Source organism: Drosophila navojoa, chromosome 3 (genome assembly GCF_054131105.1).
Source record: "Drosophila navojoa isolate 15081-1374.11 chromosome 3, UAZ_NAV_1.0, whole genome shotgun sequence".
NCBI lineage: Eukaryota > Metazoa > Arthropoda > Insecta > Diptera > Drosophilidae > Drosophila > Drosophila navojoa.
The window spans coordinates 19,074,521-19,099,314 of record NC_142891.1 but is presented as its reverse complement, the minus strand read 5'-3'; the positions used below and the strand labels follow the sequence as shown (position 1 = coordinate 19,099,314).

The window sequence follows — 24,794 nt, the reverse complement described above, 5'->3', positions numbered from 1 at the left end:
TACGTGCTAAATATTTAACGATTGTTTTCTGCCTCAACTACATGTACAAAAAAAAATATTCAATATGTCAATTGCGAATTAAAGAGAAGTTAATATTCAATGTCAAAAGTACTATATATAAGGAACAATATCAGTACAAGGTCAATGTTGCCATATTTGTACTAGAAAATTCTTCATTTGAATAAAACGCGCATACTAAATTATATACTAAAATATATACTAAAAAAAGAAATTTAAAGTAAAACTTTAGTCATCAATGTACGCAAAATAGACTTAGGGTTAGGAGAAGCCTTTGTAGAGAAATATTAATGCTGGCAGCTTGCGTGGGCAGTTGGCTAAGAGAACAAATACCATGAATGACACTTGGCAAGGCAGCTGCGTAAACAAGGGTATCAGTTACATAAACTGCTTAAGAGCTAGACTGCTGCCAGAGTTGACTTAACCACGTAAGAGTTAGGATCTAAGATGTGGGCATACTAATCTTACCTACCCATCATTTGGCCATCAAAATCCGGTACCAAATATATGCGCTCGAACAAGTTGTGCAACGTGTTGTAGACGAAATGTTCGCTGGCAACGTGCTCGTAGCTCTCGCTCGAACTTTCCGCCAGCGAAATTTCCCACTATGGCTGCATGCAACAACGGTGTTAGGCCATCGCCCAAGCACTTCAACTACATAAGCTGCAACAATACATTTGCCACTTTTAGTTCATTGTCGGTTTTCAAAGTGCGCGGTTCGAATTGGCGGGCGTCCAGCAGCGTTTCAGTCTCTAGAGTGAATAAATTTAATAAGAATTTAAAGCATATGCACAGCGATACAATAAGACCTAGCACACACACACATACACCACTATTAAATCATAAATAAATATAGAAAAAAATTATTTAATTATTATCTAAATAAGTGAAAGAATTCATAAAAAAGCTGCAAGAAAATAAAAGTTAAATAATGTAAAGTTAATAATATATATAATAATCCAAGGTTTTCAAGTACAATAACAAAGAGTTGCCGGATTCTGAAAGCAGTGCCCGTTATGAATATTGACAACAGCTGTCAGCTGCCATCAAGAGTCGATTGACACAATAAACGTAAATTTATAAAGGAAAAAAAAAAGCGAAAAAAGAAATGCTCTTTCCAACCGATTGCGCCTGTAAGTATGCAACATGCGATTAACCCGTAGACTCGGCAGAGAAAAACACGCATACGCCGCATATGGCGCATGCTGGCCACACAGATTATGTGCGAAAAATAAAAAAAGAAATATATATAAAAGAGATAATATCACGCTTCGATTAAAGTCTATTGAATCTTTAAGCAGGCGTTCAAAGAAATTTCGGGTGTGTCCCACAAAGGCTTCGGGTCTGTGCTTGTGCATAAATGATTTGATTATTTATTTAGTCATAAAGACTACGCTAATGTAGATTTCCCATGAAAAAAGGATGGGTATGGAAGTTGGTGACAAAAATTTTAATGGAAATTTTTCCATTTGCATATCAAATGCAATTTTTAATAATAAATAAACAAACATCTAAATAAATAAATAAATAAAATATCAAATGCAAATTTTTTTGTTTTACTTAGTTAAAATTCCGAATTAAATTACCGAAAATATAATTACTTATATTCATAAATCAAGAATATTTTATATAATATTTTTACATGTGTTTAATTCCACTGCATAATAATATTCAATTTAATAGAATATTTACTTTCAAAATGAATCGAAAATGAATAGAGTGCAATCAAGTGCATAATTTGATATAATACTGTTTTTATTTAAAATAAATTTTTATTTAATATAATTTAAAAACCAATAAAAATTAATTTCAGCTCAAAACTCAATTAAATTTTGACCCTTTTAAGCTTAACGCAACGTTTATTCAATCACACTTTTTCTGCACATCTCTTTATATATTTAACGACTGCCATAACTCAACGAAAAAATGTTCATTTTCCTTTGACCGTTGAAAAAAAAAAGTTGCGACAACTTTTTCTGTGTTTCTACACTCACTCACGAAAGTCGAATGGGCATATTGGCTTTACTGAATATCCATTTCGTTATCCATTCGTCAAATTGCATGCCACTTCATCGCTATTGATGCTAGAAATGGAGCATATACTCGTGTAGGAGTACAGTAACAAGGTGTTACCGATTTAGGGTGTGGCACATTGTAAAATGTGTCTGGCAGCGCTTAGTCAGTGAATGAATATTTTGCAGTCGGCAACGCCCTCTCACTTGAGTTTTCTAATAAAATGTTGTAGGCCAGGCCTAAACGGCAGCAGGCGCATCGAGAAATGTGTCAGGGACAAACTGTAAAAGGTGCAATTCGCGATTCGACAACGCTTTAAAGGGCCAGCATCATTAAGAGTGCTTAGGGTGCGTCAGGACGAGACAGAGTCAATGAAACTTCTGGAACTTTTCAACTTTTATTAGCACTCATTTGGCACCCTCGGGTGGCCAAGACAACGGAGAATATAAAGAATGCTAATTAAATCTAATGCAAATGATGATTGTCAAGGACTTGGACAAACAACCGAGAAACAGAACAAATTAAATCTCGAGCTGCGAACAAGGGCGACGAAATAATTTATTTAATTGTCAAACGCATCAACACAGCCAACGACTCTGCATGTGTCTCTTAACAGCTTGGAAATAAAGTGCATCTGGTGAAAAGAATACTAGAAAACAGAGAAAACAGTTGGAGAACATGAATAACAAGAGGATCTGGAAATTCGACAATAAGTGAGCAAGAGAAATAAAATCATATCGAGCCAAGACAAAACGTGCCGCGTCGCAAATGCAGATAATCGACAGAGCGGAAGCAAAACAAAAACTAGAAAAAGAAACAAAACGGGAAAGCTTTCTTAAAATATATGTATGAGCATAAAGAAAATATGTTGCCTAACTGTAAACACATGCGACAACAGCGATAGTCCCAACAGGGTCAAAAGTTAACCTCGAGTCTTTGAAACAATTTAAATAACAACTAATGAAACAAATTGCAAAAAAGCAAAAAGAAGCATCGCACACATCGTACAGCAACTGCATGCTGCAAGCTAAAAGAAGAGACTTTTATCTATTTTTGTTTTCTTTTTTTTTTTTTTTGCTTTGTTTTTTCTGATAAAAAGTTTTTCTTGCTGGCAAGAAAAACCACGCAATTTGTTGTTATTATCATTTGTTTACAGCAGCTCGCAGTTGGCTTGTTGTTCGCCTTGTTGACAACATCGTCAGCATAAGTTTGATTTTATCTTGAGCTTCGCTTTTTATGCTAATAGATTCGACAAATTTACAGCAGCTGCTGCCGTTCTAGCCACCCATAATGATTTCTCGCTCAAGTTTGACACAAGTTCGACAAATTCTTTTAAAATTCTGCTTTGCATAACATTTTGGTAAATTTTCAATGAACATTTTGCCTTCTGTATAAATATAAATTTTTTAGGGAATTTAAGTTATGCTGAAGTGTGTTTTATTTTAAATTTAATCAAATTAATTATAAAGAAAATGTATGAAAATTAAATATTGAATTAAATATATTTTTGGAATTTTTAAGTTATTTATGAAAAAGAATTATTTATATTTATATAATTATATTGAGTGAAAAAATATATATATAAATATATTTTTGAAATATAAATACATAAAATGATTATTTATTTATATTAATATAATTAATTAATATTATGTTAAAAAAAAAATAGGGAAAATAATTTCATTTTTAATTTATTTTCTCAATTTGTTTATCTACTTGAAATGAAAATGAAAATAAATTTAAATATTCATTTGCTAATGCTAAGCTAATGCTAATTTATTACATTACTAGAAAACCCATTGTACTTAATGAGATTAGCAAAAACAGTATTTTTATTTAAGCAAACATTTCGCTTTGATTACGTTTACTTTTCGACATGCTATAATAAAAACTGCTGTTTGCCTTATTACCGGAAGTTTAATAAAGCTCTCACAAAAAAAGTAAAACAAACTTAAATTCTGTAGTTATTAGAGCGCAACTGTAATGGTTACTGGGGAAGGAAGCACAGACCTCAGCTTATAGTTTTAGCTATTTGAATATAAATTTTATGCTTAAAATGCTTATCTACCATTTATGTGGAAAATATGAAATAGGCAAATACATAATAATAATGAATAAATTAAAATCGCTGAATTGTTTAAGCTATTATTGACAGTTTGCTGCTTATTCACTTACTTTAAGTATTATTCTAAGCATTTTTGTAAGGGGACAATTTAAGAATATGTCATTGTTAAAATATTCACATAATAGCTAAATTATTTTTATGTAATATAAATATTCGCATAATATCATATACAATATTCATCAATAGATATCTGAGCTGCTCAGGTATCTGTAATATTATAGAGTAGCCAATGACGCTAGTTTACGCTATTACGATGCGAGCTGGCAGATAGATATATGTATACATATATGCATATACATATACATATAGTGTATGCATACATATGTAATTGATTGATTTTATTCCATGTTTTTGACAATGTCGGAGGCGTTGGCATAAAACATGCCCAACCAATTTCATTTTCCTTTTTATTCAGCGCTGTGCGACCAATCGAGAAAATATTGAAATGAGTTGAGTTCGGGATTAGCTGCCTTAATGCCGGACAAGTGCGTTGTCAATATTCAAATTGAAAACATGCCAGGCGACAGGCCCCTCTTCATGCATATATATAAATATGTATGTGTGTGTATATACATATTTATTTATTTTATTTTCAGCACTCGACATGTTGAGCTCGCTGTTCGCCGTAAGCATGATTGGAATTTTAATAAGTTTCTGTCATAAGCGAAACGTATACAAGCTTATGGCACATATCATATCATGAGTTATGTGCTCGCCTGAGCATCACAATGTCCAGCCCCAAAATGTTGGCAACACAATATGTAAATGTATGAATCTATATGCACATACACATACATACATATATAGTTGTAGTAGATGTACATAAAGATAGGGCCACGCAACAACTGTTTTCCCTCTTTTCTATAATATATAATATGTCTGCCTATTCAGGCCTACCCTTTTCGTGTCTGCTGTCAGAGCTGTTCACATGCGGCTGCTGTTCGTTGATAAACAAAATAAATAGCTCCTGCCTAGCTGAGCGCTCTGCTATCAGCTCAGCTGCTTTCTAATTTATCGCTGATTGTATGTCATACTTGAACTGTCAAGTCGCATCACTGTTCGAGTGCCAACTTCTTCAGCTACTTGAGAATGAACAGATGTATTTGATTTTTTTTTTTCGCCCAGCCATCCAATCTCATTTGCATAAGCAGCTGCGCAGGTGGGCAAGTGAGCAGGTGGACAAAAAACAAAAAAAGTCAGATACACTCACACGTTTCCATTAAGTCATAAATAAATATGTACTGCCAGTCGCACGTGTTCAGTTTGTTTTTCATGAATACACTCATGCCACAGCATATCGAATATCAAATGAATATATATTATGTCATCTGACTTTTTCGCGCAGCTGAGTTTTTATGGCTGCAGGTGAAAGTTCTTTGAAGCACACAATTGTTAATAAACTTTTATTTCATGTTGATGGAAACTGATTTACAAAGATTAATAAATTAATAACTATGGTTTAACTGCATATACTATTAAAGTTTACAAATTTAAATAAGTGAAAAGAGAAATAAACTTAATCTGCATTAATGTGTTAATAAACTTTTTTTGTATGTGAATGGGAACTGATTTACAATGATTAATAAATCAATAATTAAATTTGAAATAAATTCAATTTTCAAAGAAAAAAACGCATTTCTACATTAATTTGTATGTGAATGGGAACTGATTTATTAAGATTAAATCAATATCTACATTTTAATCAAATTTAAAATTAAATAGATAAAACAGAAAATAAATCTTAATTCTGTTAATATATTTTTATTATATTTTTACTTAGTGTCTGTTTAATAACAACTTTTAAAATTATAATTTTATTCAATTCAATTAAGTATTAAAGTACAAAATTGAACACTATTAAATTTGTATTATGTATTTTACGTCAAAGTAATTCATAACAAAACAAAAATATGATAATTTTGAATTGAGTTTTAAAGAAATATAATTGATATAGATGAAACCCAAAATGAACTGAACATATATGTATGAATGTATGTATATACATATATACATAATTTTTTTTCTATTCTTTTTAATTTAGTTTATCTATACATATTTACATATTTTTTTTAATTTTTATTCATATTTATTTTATGTAAAAAAAAAATTAATATCAACAAATTTCATAAGTGGTAACTAAAGTTAAATTAAAGCTAAAATTAAAGTAAAAGAATCAACTCCCAAAATCCTCTTTGTTTCGCCTCAGTAGCGGCAAAGATTCAATGATTTGCATCGAGTTGATAGAGAAACATTGAATTGAAAGGCTGTCCACCCTCAAGGGTAACGCCCTTATTGATGGCCCGCACACACACACACACAGAAATCTGTGGCTTGATGAGTGCCAAGTGGCCCCAAAGGGATAATAGTCCGAGCCTAACGGATGTGATTTACTCAGTGCTCCCAGACTTTCTCTCTCTTTCTCTCTCTCTGCCTCTTTGCTTCTGTTTTATGGGCTATGCGGCGTATGAGTAATGTTGCTCGATTGACCGCAACGCTGACTTGTTGCCGCGTCAGCGAGTCATAAACTGCTTGTCTGATATTCTCGTTGCTTTCAGAAAGTGCAGAGATGCCTGAAAGGAAAAACTCAGCTCGACGCCAATGACATGTGATTGCGCACGCACCTGACGAATTTAGCTACGTGCAGCGTGAGATAGGATTGCTTGAATTTCAAATTCACAGCAGCGACAGGCTGCCAGGTGTGCTGGGCGTGCTTGTGCATTAAATTCGCGCATCGCCCGAACCCAATTGCACGGAGCCCCGGCCAGAGGCAGTCGCACAGCAAACACACATGACCGTGCTACGGGCGGCACCAAGAACGTGACACATGGCGATGTACTTTTATGCCAATAAGATATCGGCCATTGTCTGCGGCGCGCGTTGCAAGCAAGCCGTGCTGCAAAAGTCGCGTGGATCGCGGGATCGTGACAAGGACAAATGCCGGCGACATCGGCATCGCCATCGCAGCAGACGACGCACCAGCCGCTGCCCAGAGAGCAGCTCCGACAGCGAGACGAGCGCCGATGATGGCTGCTGTGGCCACGACAACGTCCTGGACGATGCCACAGCGCAGCCAGATGTGGGCATTTTTCTGCTCAATGCCAGCAGCGCGAACCCAGAGGCCGCACAGCTCGGCCTCGAGCTGGGCTTCAACAACGAGGGCATGCGTCTGCGGCGTCGCCACAGCGCCGAGCAGCTGAACGCACACGATTTGGAGCTGGGACTGCAGCAGTTCAAGGTGAAAATTGAAATTGAATTGAAATGAGTTTGAATTGATTGTGATTCCGATTCTGATTGGGATTGTGTTTGTGATTGTGATTTGTAGCTCGCAGCAAAGGATGACCCCGTTCAGTATGACGTGCCCAAAAATACGCACAAGCGCAGCCAATGTGATATCAACTTTGAGGTAATCAATTAAAAACAAATTATTGATTTCATGACTTTTACGCAGACTTCTGTTTGCTTCTCTTCGTTCGGCTTGCAGAGCTCTGTTTTGGGTTCCGGCGGCATCATGTATATAAATGGTAAAATCGTTTCCGGCCCACTTGACTCATTCCCCGAGGTGCTCAATCCTAAAAATGTCATGGACTTAGATAAGGTAAGAATTGGGCAGGTATAGAGATTTTAAATAAATAAAATACATTTTATTATTAAGCCTTATCACCTTACAAAATTATTATATTTTTTTTTAAATGTTTGCATATATGTGTTTTATAAATATTTATTTTTATTTACTTATTTAGAATATTGATATTATTTTTATTTATTTTTTTTATATGTTTCATTTTACTTAATTAATTTTTTTTTAAATTAATTAATTCTTTTTTTTTTTTTTTTTTTTTTTTTTTTTTTTTTTGGTTTTATTATTATTATTTTGCTTTTCTTATATACAACTTAATTTAAGCAGAAAATAATTGAAGCGCGATTACTCTTACCCCAATCCTAAGGAATACGGGCGTGGCTGCTTCTGCGGCCCCCATACAATCCATGACAAAAGCAAACCGCCCAGACCTCTCTTACTTAATTCGATTAGCATTTTAAAATTCCTATAATTATAATGCCTTAAAGCAAAGGCTGCAACCCAAACTTAAAGTTCAGCTGAGATCTAATTGGTTTGATAGAAGCTGAAAACTGAAAACAAAGAGCAGATAGTGCTCAAACCCGTAAAGTAGTCCAAGAAAGATAGGAAAATAATTCAATAAACTGAAAGAATGAGAGAGACAGAGGGAAAGAGACATAGAGAAAAGGAAAAACTAGAAAGAGGTAAGAGTAGGAGTTCCACAAGAATGTGGAGAGGAAATGAGTCACTAGCAGCAAGAGTAAAAAATAATTGGCTCATTGCAAGGAAATTGCGAACGCAGAGCCATAGGAAAAGGCAGCAAAGCACAGCCACAGCACACAGTCGGGGCGATAACCAACAGATGAAGCTAATGGAATACTTTGCTCCCTCAGCTCAATTGTTGTGGATGGCCGCAGTGGTGGCTCAGTGGGTCGCCCTATTTGAGTTAGACTAATCTCGCACTTGTGTTTATCTTTTGCAGGAATTTCTGTTCTCATTTTTATTGTCGTCACGTCTGTTTATGCGGCCTCACGAGCTGCTCGGCAAACTGCTGGCCTCGGTGACCGAGGGCAAGTGTTTGGAGACATTGGTCGCCCTGTTGGCCGAGTGGACGCAGAAGTTCCCATACGATTATCGTGACGAGCGCATGATGAATCATGTAAAACATATCGTTGCTAGGTGAGCAGGATTTGTTTATCTGAGTGCGGCGCAGCCTTCTAATGGATTGAATCCACTACGTTTGCTTGTAGATGTTCCAATTCACATTTAGAAGCCATAGTCTCCCAAGTACTAAGTGCCTTACTTCAACGTTTGACTGATTTAGAGCAGCACGAGGCCGATCTGCGTGCCTGCCAGACCAACAGTGACAAGGTGAGCTTGACCTGACTCGACTTGATATACGAGTGCATACTTAACTCAACTTTGCGGCAGGTCGTTGCACCACTCAACTGCCCCACAGCCACTCAATATGCACAAATATTGTGCCGACTGGAAAAGAAGCTGGCCAAGCACATTGGCCCAGAGGAGTTTGTGCAGTGCAGCAGCATGGTGCTGTTGGACAAGCAGGTAAGAAGCCATCACTAAATTATGCATCAACCAACTAGACCATCAGTCAATCTATCGTCTGCTAGCGAGTGTATCAGATAACTCATCTGTAGGTTAATCAATAAGTCATCCTACAAGTACATCAGTCAATCAGTCCATCAATCATCATCAATTACTCTACTCATATACTTAGTATTTCGATCAATTAATCAATCAGTCAGTCATAGTATATCAGTCATTACCCAAAGAGTCAGTCGATCAATCAGTCTATCATTCAATCAGTAATCCAATTAATATATCAGTCATTTGATCCATCAGGCAATACATCAATCAACTTATCTTTCAAACCAATCAGTGCTTTGTATTTCAATCAGCCAATGAGATCACTGAACTGATCAATCAGTCAATCAATCAACTAAGTTATCAGTCAATCAGTCAACTAATCTCTCTTTCAGTCAGTCAACTAGTACATCAATCAACTGAGATGTCAGTCAGTCCATCAATCAGTTATATCTATCAGTTGATAAATTAGTCAACGACTAGCTTTTCAATCAATCAATTAATCAGTTAATTGGAACAACCATCAACTGATCCATCAGTAAACCAATTAACTGGTCTATCAGTCAGTTATATAGCTCATCAGTCAAATGCTATATCAGTCAAGTTCGCCAATCGAGCAATTAATCAGCCAGTGCAACAGTTAGCGCAATCAATCAATAAATCGTTATCATTCCATCAATTCATCAGTAATGCTAGTCAATAAGTCATACAATTATTCACGCAGATATTATATTAAATAATACAGAAGATTATGCCTCGTGTCAGGGTGCTCTCAAGCCCCCAAGCACTCAAATTCCCAAAGCTAACTAGCTTAGCCCACTCTCCTAACATACTTACATTAGCATAATCACGCACACACACACACACACAGGACCACACACACCTTCCGTAACTAGCCTCATTAACACAGCAAATCGCTTATGCACAGAAAAAATGGGACCAACCTATCTCGTCGGGCGGACCACCGGGTGTCCAGGACCCGAAGAAGACCTGTAATCTGGAAACGTATCTGGACTGGTCGGCACGTCTGCGCCTGTTTGTCTGCAACGAGATACTGCAGGTGAGGTATACGCCAGCTTATAGCCATGTCCCGCTGCCGCTTGTCACGCGCCCAACTTAACATATTCGTAACGAATGTGGAGGGTGTTCGGGTAGCTGCCGTCGACCCTACGGATTGAATTAAAATCCCATGCGCTGTCAAATATGCACAGCTACACACATACGTGTCTCCCTGATGGACCCAGGCATGAGTCGCCTCTGTGTGCATAGATGAGCAGGTCGAGGCTGGCATATAATTTATGCCGCTCGTAACTTGGCCATCGACAGTTTGTCAGTTGGCCGTGTGAGTGACTCGTTAAAGTTTTAGTGAAGTCACGTGGTCTGCCGAGTTGCCATTGTGCTGCCATCCAGTCCAAGTCCAGTCCGAGCCTCCCAAACTATCCCAAGCAAACAAACAAGATCTAACAGCTTGATTTACAGTGCACCGGAATTGAGGACCGCAGCCGAACGGTTGAGCTCTGGAGCGGCGTTGCCCAGTACTGCCTGCTCGTGGGCAATTACAACAGCGCCACGGCCATCCTGGAGTCACTCGAATCACCTGCCATAGCGAGACTCAAAATAACGGTAAGTGCAGACAGCTAGCCATTAAATAATCTATATGGATGTGGACTTTTCACTGTGAGATGTTTAGCTGAAAGTAGAATTTGCTTAGCAGCAATTTCTAGTTTAGTGTTATATCTCTATAAATGAGAGATGTTGAAGTGTCTGTGCTACGAGATGTGCTCAAATGATATGGAGATTTGTGTATTTTTCGAGAATTATTTATTTAAATAAGACGCACATGCACAATATACTCATTTCACTTTCGTGAATTAGTATAAAAATGTTTTATTGTTTTCCCAGCTTGACTCATAACATTATAAAAAGTTGAAAATGATTTGCCCAGTATAGATCTGTTTAAGATATCTCTTGCAACTTAAAATAATTAAGAGCCTTTCGAACAACACCTTCACTTTCCACAAAATTTAGCCCTACAAATTTTAATTTCCATTTGCTGTTCTTAGGCCTGCCAAAACCCAAAAGCCAAACAGCCAAATAAATATGAAGAGAATAAATTGTTGACCACGCCCACGTAACCACATCAAGCATTCGCCCACGCTGCTTTGGCACAATTTTTATCAAAATTACATATTTCTCTAGCTATTTTTTGTATTTTATTCTCCTATTTACTTGGCATGTCGCCCGCAAATGCTTTAATTGCGGCCGGGCGTTCGCTAAATGAAGCCAGTTTTCATAACAATTTTTTGTAATTAGTTAATGGATTCACCGTAACTCTGAGGCTCCTTAACAAAAAATAAATAATAATAATTTTGGGCCTCAACTTTAGCTACTTTAAATGCCATTTTCATTGTATTCATTACACAACTCAGGTTGAGAGTTCTTTTCATTTAACTTCCACTCTTTCCCTTATTTTTACATATATATATTTTTTCCTGCTTTGAATTGTCTGCGTGAAAAGAGTAAATTGCACAATGCACAAAGGACGCACGAAAAAATGGATGGTCGAAAGCAAAAAAAAAGAAAAGAAAATTAAACCGAATTGCATAAATTCAGAGACCTATGGAATAACTTGTGCAACGGCGTGGCATTGTATGGCATTATTTTCATTTTATTTTTACATATTCTCTGCAGGCCAGTGAAATGTTTATGACTAGGAATGCAGAATAGCGATAACCATAAATATGTCAGCATAGAGCATACAAATTTATTCCCAAACTTTAATTCGTATATTAAAGTCTAGCAAAAATACCCAGAATATAAATGGAATGCGTGTGTGTCTGAAGTTAAAGTTTAGATTTGTTGTAATTATTGTCACATTTAAGAATATCCAAATTAAAATCTTATCTAAAGCCAAATGTCGCACCATAAAATGCGATAGAAAGCTTAAGCGCAAATTACAGACATAAAGCGCGGCGCACAAAAACAAAACCATAAACTTTTACAGCGCCCCGAAACAAGGCACGAATAACGCAAATAAAACGAATTAAAGATATTTTCCATTTGGATAAAGCACAGCACACACACACACACACACACACATGTTCACATGTATAGAGAGCGCGCTGAAAGTCTGTTCATTTATGTACGTATTTCCATTTTATTACAGTGGAGCAAATTGCAAGTGACATGTCAACAATTGGATTGCATGCAACGGCATGCCGAAGGACACGGGCATTTATGGCAGAAGCAGGCAATCGTTCTAAATGAGCAGCAGCAAAGTCTAAAGACTGATAAGCAGCCTAGGGCCGCATCATCGACATCATCATCATCGATAACGAAAAACTCATCAACAGCATCATCGGCAGCCGTGGAAGTAGCAGCAGCAGCACCGCCACCAACAACAGCAACAACAACAACAAAAATAAACCCCTCCATCTCCTCGCCATCCGGTGCTGTGGAAGATTTGGTTGAGCAGCCATCGACAAGTGCCAGTGGGCAGCCAGTTGGCATAACTGGCATTTCCGGTTTCAATGCAATGCCAGCGTCATTGGAGAAGGCATCGCTAGAGGTGCCCACGGCTGGCAGCAGCAGCAGCAGCAGCAGCAACGTGGAGACAGCCACACCAACAGCAACACCAATAACTACAACAACAACAACAACAGCAGCAGCCCCAACTATTTGTGGCAAGCCCAATGATTGGGTTGTTATTCCAGTGTTTGCGGATATTGTTAAATTGGCGCTGGCCGAACGGGAAAACTGTTTGCAATGGTGAGTTTCTGATCCTGCATTTCATTTTTATTGTTATTTTATTTTATTTTAAGCCATTCACTTTACCTGTCACGTTTTATTGGAAAACTCTGCGAGGAATATGACAATAAATAAATAAATTCTCTTTACATGATTAGCATTGCGCATACGCCATGTTGCCAGCACGAATTTTGATGAATTCTGGGCGTGTGCAGCGGGCGTGTCTCTGTTTTATTTAATTAACCACAGACCCACACAAAATAAACAATAATTATTTGAAACATTTGCAAGTGTAAATGACACGGCTGAAATCATGTTTAGGTTCAGCCATATCAAGTATACGCATATCCTCTGCACTCTTCAATTATTCATATTATTATACAAGCATTAAACATTTACGGAAAAAACATTGTCATACGCCATGTGTGAGACAGGGCATTAAAAATTCTAAACTATTGTAGCTAAAAATAATATAAGAGGTGGCATGGAAGCTGACAAAGTCTATAAATAATATACAGATTATGTAATACATTTTATACCACAGCAATTTATTAAGTTCATGAAAACTTAATATATTCTTGAATCAATATTTATAGCTTTAAATAGGCCTTCACGAGCGCCTTCCAAGCGGCTGCATCTACGTATGCTAATTCTCTGCAGATTCCCAATTATAAACAATGACATTTCCGATTTTCTGGCTTACCAATTAAAGACCCTAAATATTCTACTCTAGGTCTAGGCGAGACTTTCATTGCGTAATGGTCATGTGATTTCAAAATCAGAATTAAGTTATGCAGATGTATATAGAGCACATTATATAGTTGATTACTGAAAACCCTAGTCCCTACTCATTTCATTGATGCCTCACTTTAATATGCCCGCCCGAGCTTAAGCTCGTATCTCAAATCGTCTGTTCAACTATTCACAGAGCAGCGCTTGAAAGCAATTGATGTGTGCACATAAATCGGCTGATGGAAACGCTAATCAAACCCGCAATTACCGAGCAGTCGCTGATTTTAATAGCACTTTGCATAGACGAGTGAAATATGCATTAAATTGCAGCTTTGGAATATTTTATCGGCCACGGCACACATTATACATATGCATATGGCCCCCTGAACTGCCCTTTCCCTCTCGCGCCTTACACATATATTTCTAACAGTTTTGCATACTATAGTAGCAAATGTAATATCCCCTTCTCTCTCTCTCTCTCTCTCGCTCGCTCTTCCTCTTTTTCAGCTTACCGAATGGCCACATCAATGTGATTGCCTTCGATCGAATGGCGGCCATTGTCGGCGCCTTTACCAAGCACATGCAGGCAATGAAATCGACACAGGCGCCATCTAGCGGCGAGTACGAGCACTTCTGCACCCATATGCAGCGAACTACGAAACTTAGCGAAGCGGGTAAGTAATATTGTAAATCAAACCTAGCGCTAGGCAACATTTTCCCCTCGCTTTTTTTTTTCATTTACTTATTTCTGCACATTTTATTCTTTGCACTTTCCACGTGCTTTATCGCATTTTTCACATTTTCCACGGGCTCAAGTCGGCATTTTAGTTTGTTTTTGTTTGCTTGGTGGAAACTTTAAGTGCACCTCGGCCAACTGGCAATGACTTCAAGTGGCCTGGAAAAGTGCCTCCATGAATGAGCATATGTGTGTGGAGAGTGAGTGAGTAACAGAGTACATCACTGTGTGTATGTGTGTGTGTGGCTGAGTGTGTACAAGTGTGTGTGTGTGCTACTTACATTTTTAAATGTAAAACTAAATGCACTGCAGCTGGCCCACTGCACATTGCGCGTAATTCCACAAGCGGGGCAATTAAAATGTAAACGAGAGTGAACGACCCAAAGCTCGCACGTGATAATTTGAAAATTATATGAAATTACGCGCACAACTTAAATAATTGTATGCATGAAAATTATATATGTAATTACGATAAGAAGAATTTCATTCTGTAATCAGAAGAAATTTAAGTACTTTTATAAGTGTTTTGGTATTTTGATATATTGAGCCAAGATCTATACTAGAAATATGTCTATTTAACAATTATATATGCTTTTCATATGAATTAAATATTATTTTAATTGAGCCCCATACACGAATCTTTTGGTGTGCTCTCTTTTACAATTGGCTTTTGCCGAATGATATTTTCTAATAGCCATCTCGCTCTCACACAGCAACAGTCTCTGCTACGTTCAGTAACATTCACGATTGAGCGATAGTGTATGAGCAACAGCTATGTTTGTCTCTTTCTCTCTCTTTCTCTTTATCAGAGCAGATACGAAACAGATATACGTTACGTGTAGCTAAGACACAAACCAGCTCAGATATTTTTACAACACACTATGCAAGCTGTCTGTCTCACACTAACACTACTGCAGCAGGTGGCAAACTCGTATTGGGAAACTGATATTAATTTCACAATATTCGGTCACTTCATATTAGCTCTGCCCAATAGAATCGCTGCTCTAATTGGAAACGCATGAAATTATATATTACACATTTCCAATTAGAAATTCAATTCTATGTGAGTGCCAAATAGAATCGTTGCACTAATTGGAGGTGCATGAACTTATATGTTGCACATTTCCAATTAGAGATGCTATTCCATTCGAACTCGTGTCACGACTCATAAAAATTCTCAATCCAGCACATCTCTAATTGCACTTGCATTCGTAAATTCATTTCTTTCAGCTACTTAGCGCAAGTGGCTTAAAACTATTATAAATAATGCCTGGCAAGGGCTGAAACACATTTTCAAACTCTTTAAGCTTGCGCAGAGTTGTGGTAAAACCATTTTGAAATCCAAGGCAATAATTTGCTATCCCTCAGGACCAGTGGCACAGCAATTTGTTGCTAATTAATTTGTATGAATAGCCGCAATAAAATGCCAGAAATAAACTTTATGGCCACAAAAGGGTTGCGTTATTCATAGCTGCTTTTCGCTCTCTTAACGCGCAGCGCTTGCCTCGCACATTTATTCGCCTTCTTTTTTAACAACAATTCATTTTCGCCTCGTTAAGCTGTAAACAAATTTTCATGGAAAATTCTAAAAGATTTTCTTTGCTAAGCAGCTTATGAATTTATGTGCCTGATAAAAAAAATATAGGGAATTTAAATGCTGCAACGGGAAATTAATAAATTAGTACACGATAAAGATATCAATTAATGTCTTCCTTGCGCTTTAAGCTTCGTGCACAATACGTAAACACTGGGAATGTCTTTCAGGTCTTTTGAGCTCATGCAGCTGGACATGCGAATAAGTAACAACAACAACAACAACTGCATTGACACCACGTGCACTGCAACCAAGGCACAAGCAAAAAAAGTTTTTAAATCCTTCTTTGAGCTGTCAGTATGCTTAGCACGTTAAGAAATTTTTCACGGCTTATGCACACACACACACACACACACGCGCAGACACCCACTCATACACAAACACAAACAGGTCGTTGCAAGACGACATCAAAAGTGAGAGAGAAAATAAAAGAAGAAATAGACCCATAGTGCTGAAATGAAAGGTCCATATAGACCGAACTCATTATAAACCCAGGAAGCGTAAGATACTTTGAAGGCTTTTGCCTCAGGCGACAAACAACAAAGTCGTTCACAAAAAAAAAAAGGCGAAAACAAAAAAAAATTGTCTTCTTTGCAAAAACGCATCCTGCCAACGTCAAGCAAAAGAATGAAAAGTTATGGCTCAGTTTGTATTTTTTCTTATGATTTTTTTCGCTCTCTTTCCCTCTCTCATTTTCTTCGAATTGCGAAGCCTCAGCTGCAACTGAGACTTAACATGTCGCCCAAAAGTTTATTAAAAAACGCCCGATGTGCAGCTTAATGTGAGGTGAATGCAATTTACAAACTTCTTTCAGTTCATGCAAAGATATAAAACTTTACCAAAACAGTCGAACAATGTGCCTCAAAAAAAGAAGTGAAGCACTAAAGTATTCATAAGCTATTATGGCAAAAGCTTTGCTCAAGCGAATGCCGTCACGAAACTAAAAATAAATAAATGCTGATTTATTTTTGTAAAGAGGAGTTTGTGTAAAGATCTATAGGTGTAAGTATTGAGGGCGTGCAGGACTAAAATATGCACTGCAGGCTGTACTTTATTGCTCTCAAAAATTTAAATTTAATTATGATATCATTTTACTACGATTTTTTGCATTAGAAAAAAGTTAGCATATACTTAAAACAATTTTTAAGTTAGGTATATTGTTAATATAAAGGTCGGTTGTGATTTTTTGATCCTCTGCCAATGTTTCTGTAACGTCATCCTCTCACTCGCCTCTTTAGTTTTGCGTGCAACATAAAGTAACTGGTAAGCCCACCGGGTATAAATATTATATATACTGATACTGTCTTCTACTATAAGAAATTATCTTTGAAACTCGTCCTTTGTCTTGACTCCAGCAAGCTGTTTTTGTCGCTGGCCAAGTCATTTATTTTGCGCTAGTTGGGTTTTTGCCATGGTCCAGCTAACAGGGGAACTTCTAAATCGGTTTCGCTCGAGCCACAAAATCCAAAAGTGTCCTCTAACTTGAAAGTTACGCCGAATACTTGAAGTCAACGTCAGCGACGTGAAATGCAAAAGGCGTCCTAAAAACTTTGCTGTCACGTTTAGAGCGCACTTTTTCCTTCAAAATGCTCCTGCTACTCCTGCTGCTGCTGCTGCTGCTGCTCGCTATAAATAAATATTTTTGCAGTCAAGTCATTTTCGTTGTTATCTAAGTAATTTGCGCAGCTCTGGAATTTGGAAAATGCACTTTAGCTTCAAGGCTCTTCCTTGGCATTATTGACAAGCCGAAAGTGGCTGCAGGTAGCCGGCCAGGTGCAAGCAGCTAGAAAACCGCGAAGCTGCAGGCATTTTATGATGCTTTATTAACATCTTTTTGCTTCTTTATTTATTTATTTATTTTTTTTTTTTTTTTCATTTTCATTTTATTATTTATACAATCTTCTAGGCAATAAGCCCGTAACTCAACCGAGTAGAAAACGATTTATTGTGAAAAAGTGCGTTAAACTAATTGTAGGTAAGCCTTTTGAAGTAGCTTTTGAGCGAGTTTAATTTTAATCAAAAGTGCTTCAAAAATTCATTCGAATGAATGCTGAATTTCTTAGACTTCCCATACAATAATTTTCATTACTATATATTTGAATATAATTTAATTACTGAGCACTCAATATAAAAGACCAACAATATAGCTAACAAAAAATCGAAATTTTATTTCCAGTTTTCATTTCATATTGCATTATTTACAGTAGCGCTTCTTCAACTTTTTCCAGCTTTGAGTGTGATTTAAGCGGATTACCTGTAGTTTTTGCCACTTTTATTCCACAAAGCTTACACCCACACTCACACACACACAGATAATCCGAAAGGCAGCTGAGCGGAGAATTATATACAGCTTTTGCTGTTTATTTATAAATTTAGCCACATTTTACCAAGCAACTGCAGCCGCATATGCTAGAAATTTCAATTGAAGTTATAGGAAAAAAACTTTTCTGAACTGGACAAATTATATAAAATATATAACAATATTTTTACCATGTGCCAAGTGTAAGCTCTTTGTAATGAATATTTTCATTGGATTTTCTCAAGCATTTAAGGCCATAAATAAAAATCCAATGTTCTGATAAGAAATTACACAGAAACAATATGTTTTTGTTTTACAAATAAATTGCCTTCAACGAAAACTTTATGTGTGCCAGCAAATTTAATTACTGTCCTCAAAAAACTAAATATATATATATATTTATGCCACAATTTAAGGATATGCGAGCAGGATTGTATATCAGCTTGCAGCTTGGTTTGAGTTGGGCTCGAAAAAAAGGGAAAAATCTTCAGCTGCCACATGAAAGCCATCTAGAGGCTTTCCTTTGGTCAGACCCACGGCATGCTGGCTGGAGGCCTGTCTGTTGTAACAACTGTCAGTCTGAAGGGCGTTAACGTCGGACGTGCCGGCACATATCCTGCTGACACACACACACACACACACAGAGAGAGAGACAAACACATGCACACACACCTACATTGCTTAATGTCAAGCAGCCTTTGGCTGCCTTAAGGTTATCCAGGGACAGCAGCCCATGCGAGCTGAAGGTCTGTGAGAACTAAATGAATTTAGCAAATACCAAAGCTGAGCAAAATGAATCAGCAAAACGTTTGCCGAGCGAGAGAAATGAATAATGTGTGTTTGCCTTAACAGCGCCAAGGAATTTCAAATTGAAATATTCAAGTATTGTAACTGCACTTATGAAATGCTCAACAGGAATACATATATACATATAAATATATATGGTGCTGGCCTTGTTAAATGCTCAAAATTTAATGGCAATTTATATGACAATTTTATGCGCACACATAAAATGTCACGCCAGAAGCCATTTAACACTCGCTCGGTAAGGTCAGGCACACTGAACTTTCATTACAATCATCCCAATCAATTGTTGGCCAAATATGAAAGACATTATTCATGCAGCATACAAACAAGCCACAGACCAGACAACAACAACAACAACAATAGTAACAATAGCAACAACAGCAAATTGCCTGCTCACTAACCGCAAAAGGAGAACTGAACAGAGCAGAAAACTAGATTCTAGTTAAATTCAACTAATTTATACAGTTCCATAGAGGAGCAGGTGTGTGTGTGTGTGTGAGTGCGTGTGTTTCGGTTATGTCATTAGGCAGCCTAGCATAGAGCGAGGTATAAATGGTGTTATATGAATGTGTGAGCATGTATGTGTGTGTGTGTGTAGATGTAGGTGTAATACATATTACACACATACATATTACACATATATACATACATCTGTATGTATTTGTAGGCATGAATGTATTCACTTATATGTATGGGTGCATATGAATATGTATATCTGAATGTATATGTACATGTAAGGGTATATGTATGTCTACCAGTGTTTACATACATATTATATATATTTATGTACATAGGTATATATAAATGTACATATATGCATATATGTATTTCGATAGTTTACCGAGACGTACACTTGATATTAGTGGCCATAAGGCAGAATATACTAAAGATAAAATATTTGAAAATATTTAACCTCTATTAATTGAGCCATTCAGCATCTTGAAATTTTTTATAACTACACCTAGTCTGGTAAACAGAAATAAATAAAGCAAATTCACTTTTCATTGAATAGATGTACTTTGTATTATATTGTAAATAAACTTTAAGAACGGAAAATCAGGTGAAAAACACTTATGTACGGATATGTATGTATGCCATATATATATTTATAGTATATGTACATATATGTATGTATGTATATGCATACATAAATGTTTCCATAATTGTAGGTATGTAGATGTATCTGAATATACATTTATATATGTATGTTTGTGAATATTAAAGGGCTGCATCACTTCACTTGAAACACTCGCCTCATTGAATATACATACATACATATGTATGTCTATCGTTGTATGTGTAATTTTAAATCATTAATTTGTGTCTACTGTAAAGTGTGTGGAATCTGTTCACTCATATTATACTTTAATAATACAATTGCTTTAATTACTTACAAGCTAAACGCCTTTATGTAGAGAGTGCATGTGACGCCTTTGAGCTACTCAATGCTCTGTTATTTATGATAAGCTTCAGCTGCAATCTGATGAATTAAGCCTGGCATACGTCAAGTCATCTAAGAGCAATCAAACCTGGTTATTAAAACGGCTAAGCTTAATTTAATTTATGCAAAATAAATGGCAGGCAGCTGCTGGCACAACAATTGCATTCTGCACTATGAGTAAACAATCAACAAATTAACACTTTAATTATGCAGTTTTATGTCTTTCGAATTCAACAGAAAATCAACAGTGCATTGGCTAGCCAATCAGTAGCCAAATTTATTGGGACAATTCTTAATCAAAAGTGGTTTCATTTGCAGCCGTAGTGCAATCAGGCTGTGGTCTTTCCTACGACCAGCTAAGAGAAGCTAGTGACAAAAAAAAAAGGCAAAACAAAAAAACCTGAACAACAGGAAAATTGTGTTACTTTTTTTGTTCGACTTGCTGTTGACCATTCGGAGAGCCGCTTGTTAGGCCCAACACTCAAAATATTCGTGAAGAGTACACACATACATAGGGGATATGTATCTCTGTGTGTGTGTGTGTGTGCAAAAACCAGAGCGGCTACAATACAAAACGCTTCACAAAATCCTCAACGCACGAAGGAGGTGCACAAATATTTACCCACACGACTCTATTAAAACTGAACAAGGAAAAAGTAGTAGATAGCATAACCAACGCTTTAATCCTTTCACAAACAAGGGCAGCCCTTTTTTTCTCTCGCTCTCGCACTCTCCTGCCCTCCCTCCCTCTCTCCCTCTCTCTCTCTCAATTTTTTTTGTATTGTTCGTAGCATGTGCGTATTGTGCTGTAGCATACTAAAAATGCGGGCTCAAATCGTAAAGAGTCATGGTGGCCAAAGGGGAGAGGCTTGAGGGAGAGTAGAGTGGAGAGAGGAGGAAGGCGAGCGGCTCTGGCATTCTGTGGCAAGTCAAGAACACATCTGTTGACCAACGCTGACCAACAAGCAGGCGCTTTGCAGTATTCTAATGGTCTCATGGTGTGAATTGGACATGGCTGCCACATTTTGCCGCATAACACTCAGCCAACACACACACACACACACTCAACGCACTCGAGGCACATATCTTTCAATCTCTCATCGTTTTTTTTTTTTTATATATATACATATATATTTTGGCCCGTTGCCAGTTTGTTGTAACTTTATTAAACCATGTTTTTTTGGCGTTCTTTTGTTTTTCTATTAAAATGTTACAAGCCCGGTTTCTTTGGCCACTGCTCTAAAACACTTGACCGCAAGTCAACAAGGCACGGGGCGACCCACAGTCAGCTCGGGTCAAGCGGCGCTTGTTGGCCGTTTACTAAAACTAAATACATATATTTGGGACGATTAGACAAGTTCTGAAGTGTGTATGAAATTGCTTTGTATACCCTGTCATGCACTTGACGAGAAACACTTTGAGCTTACTAGCCGAAAGTCTTACAGGGATTGGTTAAAGAAAGAAGTCTAGATTTAATATAGGTGAAGGATTTGTCTCGAAACAGTTTCTAATAGGCAATAATGTAACTTCTTCTTATTGTACATTACCTCTGCTTACTCTACATTGGCTTAGAGTATCCAGAGCTACATATATATAGCGCATCAGAGAGTCAATGAATGCAGATCTATAGATATCTTATAAGCTGAGTTGTAGGGCACTAAAATGTCTACAGATTTTCTATATAGATCTAGAATGTCTTCAGCTCTGTCTTATTGAAAAAGAAATGATTATATATATTTAACTAATGTGTTATTCCATACCTCAACACCTGCCTCGACACAGTGCGTGAGTGGGCTAAAATATCTGCAAGTCACTTTCAGGTAGCTTCTGCTTCATTTCTTCAATCTGAATCGAGGCAAAATGTGCTCATATAAGCCAAACTGATTTATTCTGAATTTATTATTATTTTCACACATTCTGCATTATTTGGCAAAAAATAAGTCACGTTTATGGTAATATAATAAAACAAAATATTATATATATTTAATATAAAATAATGTAATATAATATAATATAATACAATATAATATAATAATTATATTATATAATAATCAAATATAATATAATAATTATATTATATAATAATAATAATAATAATAATAATATCCTGAAATAACCCTGAATTTTAATTCACATCATTTTTAATGAAAGTCAAAAATGGTCTAAAATGTAGCTGAACTATCCATATTATATTCATATTTGAATTGACTTAAAATATAATTCAGTTTTATAATTCTAATTAAATTCTAGGAATTTAATTTTATTTTAATAATAATAAATAATAAAAAGATAACTTAAAAATAAAAAAACTTATTATTTAATCGTAATGAAATTCAAATTCTTATTAATATTTATCTGAATCCTCCTATTATATATTTAATAAAAAAAAAATACCTTTTGTTCTTCCAGAGCTCATGATGGCTTCATTCGATTGCGAGGAACCAAACAATGCTGAGAAGCTAATGTATGATTTGAATTAAATGAACTACTAACTAATGTAATATAACGCAATACCATCGCATGGAGGCCATGGAGGCGTACCTCATAGGGCACAGCTGCTGACTGCTTCTACAGGGTATACCCAGCGCGATCCTTATTGTTCAGGCGTCTCAAGTCGACTCACTTCCTCCCCGTGGGGGCCTCCGGTAACGTTTTGACGAGCATTCCCAATGCCTCCAAAGCGGCCAAAGTGAGCGGCGATCAGATCTGCACAGATGTTGATGTCGGTGTCCTGGATGAAGAGGCATTCATCTAATTTTATTTGATTTGACTACAGCTCAATGTGAATAAAGTGTAAAAACCAATAACAATTTGTATAAATATATATGTGAATTATATAAATATATATGTATATTAGTTCTCTTGATTGTTATAGGTCGAAATTATTGTTAAGTTTCTATAAATAAATATATTACAAATAAATATATATTTTAAATTCTGACAATCGACAAATTTTCGTTTCTCACTGTAAAGTTAAAGCCGGAATTTACATTACTTACACATTACATACACACACAGCCTCACACATACACACACACGCTTCAGCTGCAGTCGCTTTGTAAACTTAGAGCTGTGCCAAGAAGCCTGCCACATTTCCTATGTGTGCATATGTATGTATGTGTGTGTGTGTGTGTGTGTGTGTGAATTTAGAGCCTAAAATGAAAGCCAAGCGCATTTCGCAACAAAGCACCAAGTGTCGAAGATTCTGAAAGCAAAAAGATAGCAGCACAAAATCAGCCATAGTTCCCAAGGACTCGAATGAATCTCCCTCTTTCTCTCCCCTCTCTCTCTCTCTCTCTTTTTCTCACTCGCTCGCTTTGTCTGTTCTCGTGTGTGCCAGTAATGTCTTTTGCCAGGCTCTGAATTATGTTACAGTCAGCAGATATTTATGCAGCCTAATGCATTCCATGTAATAGGTTTTAAAGATTTAGAGCTCTGCCAGCCACGTGAACAAATGTGGCTAAGATGAGCTGCGTGGCGCGGATAGTTAACGAAGTCAGCGAACTGAATGCATTAGTTTGCCTAAGAGCTTAATTGAAAGTTGCAAGTGGAAAAATATTAGAGAATTAATTAATTCACTTAAATGTGATACTGAAACATGAATAATTTAAGTGATTTGCTCTTTGTATGCGTTGATACTTGATATTTTAAGTGCTTCTAGAAATGGAATATAGTTTTAAAGGAAATGTATAATGAATAAGAAATGAATATTTATATTAGAATGTAATAATATTTATATCTACTTTCAATTTCATCACAACAAAATTCTTAACAGCTATAAAATTCTTCATTTTTTTCTTATTACTAAATGTCAGATTTTTAGTTTCATATAATTTTGTTTTTTTTTTTTTTCAAATTCTTACAAACAGTTTTAATTATCGAATTCTTTGGGTTTTTTCTGTCTCTCTGATTGCTTAGTAAACACAAACACGTGCCGTTGATTAAATTGAAGAGCATTCACCTGGCTGGGCACAAAAGGATCAATAAATTATGTGAAAGGTCTTGATTGTGCAGCATGAGATGTGGCACTGTAAGAGCAAACGATTTGTCTTCAACTCCGCGCACACGTTCCACATGTCTCATGTGTGTATACATGTGTGTGTGTGTGTAACAAGTGTGGC

At 36.5% G+C, this 24,794-nt stretch overlaps 1 protein-coding gene across 2 annotated transcripts; it reads left to right on the top strand.

The window, feature by feature from the left end:
* The first annotated feature begins 888 nt into the window (after positions 1-888).
* On the top strand, positions 889-23,518 carry LOC115562591 (uncharacterized). 2 transcript variants are annotated; one of them, XM_089258579.1, is made up of 12 exons: positions 889-1,151; positions 6,716-7,391; positions 7,479-7,559; positions 7,638-7,751; positions 8,695-8,891; positions 8,963-9,083; positions 9,144-9,278; positions 10,246-10,377; positions 10,797-10,940; positions 12,484-13,085; positions 14,304-14,470; positions 23,083-23,518. In XM_089258579.1, the coding sequence occupies exons 2-12, from the start codon at positions 6,981-6,983 to the stop codon at positions 23,151-23,153; spliced, it is 2,175 nt and encodes a 724-aa protein (XP_089114705.1). In that variant the 5' UTR covers positions 889-1,151; positions 6,716-6,980; the 3' UTR covers positions 23,154-23,518. The 2 variants fall into 2 exon arrangements, with proteins under 2 accessions (XP_089114705.1, XP_089114704.1); XM_089258578.1 differs by having other exon boundaries at positions 6,712-7,391.
* Positions 23,519-24,794: the final 1,276 nt, after the last annotated feature.

Bases quoted from the DNA above. Each gene is read 5' to 3' on its own strand.
- LOC115562591 (XM_089258579.1), top strand. From the start codon at position 6,981: ATGGCGATGTACTTTTATGCCAATAAGATATCGGCCATTGTCTGCGGC. The intron at 7,392-7,478 runs GTGAAAATTGAA...TGTGATTTGTAG, and splicing joins TGGGACTGCAGCAGTTCAAG to CTCGCAGCAAAGGATGACCC. The intron at 8,892-8,962 runs GTGAGCAGGATT...GTTTGCTTGTAG, and splicing joins GTAAAACATATCGTTGCTAG to ATGTTCCAATTCACATTTAG.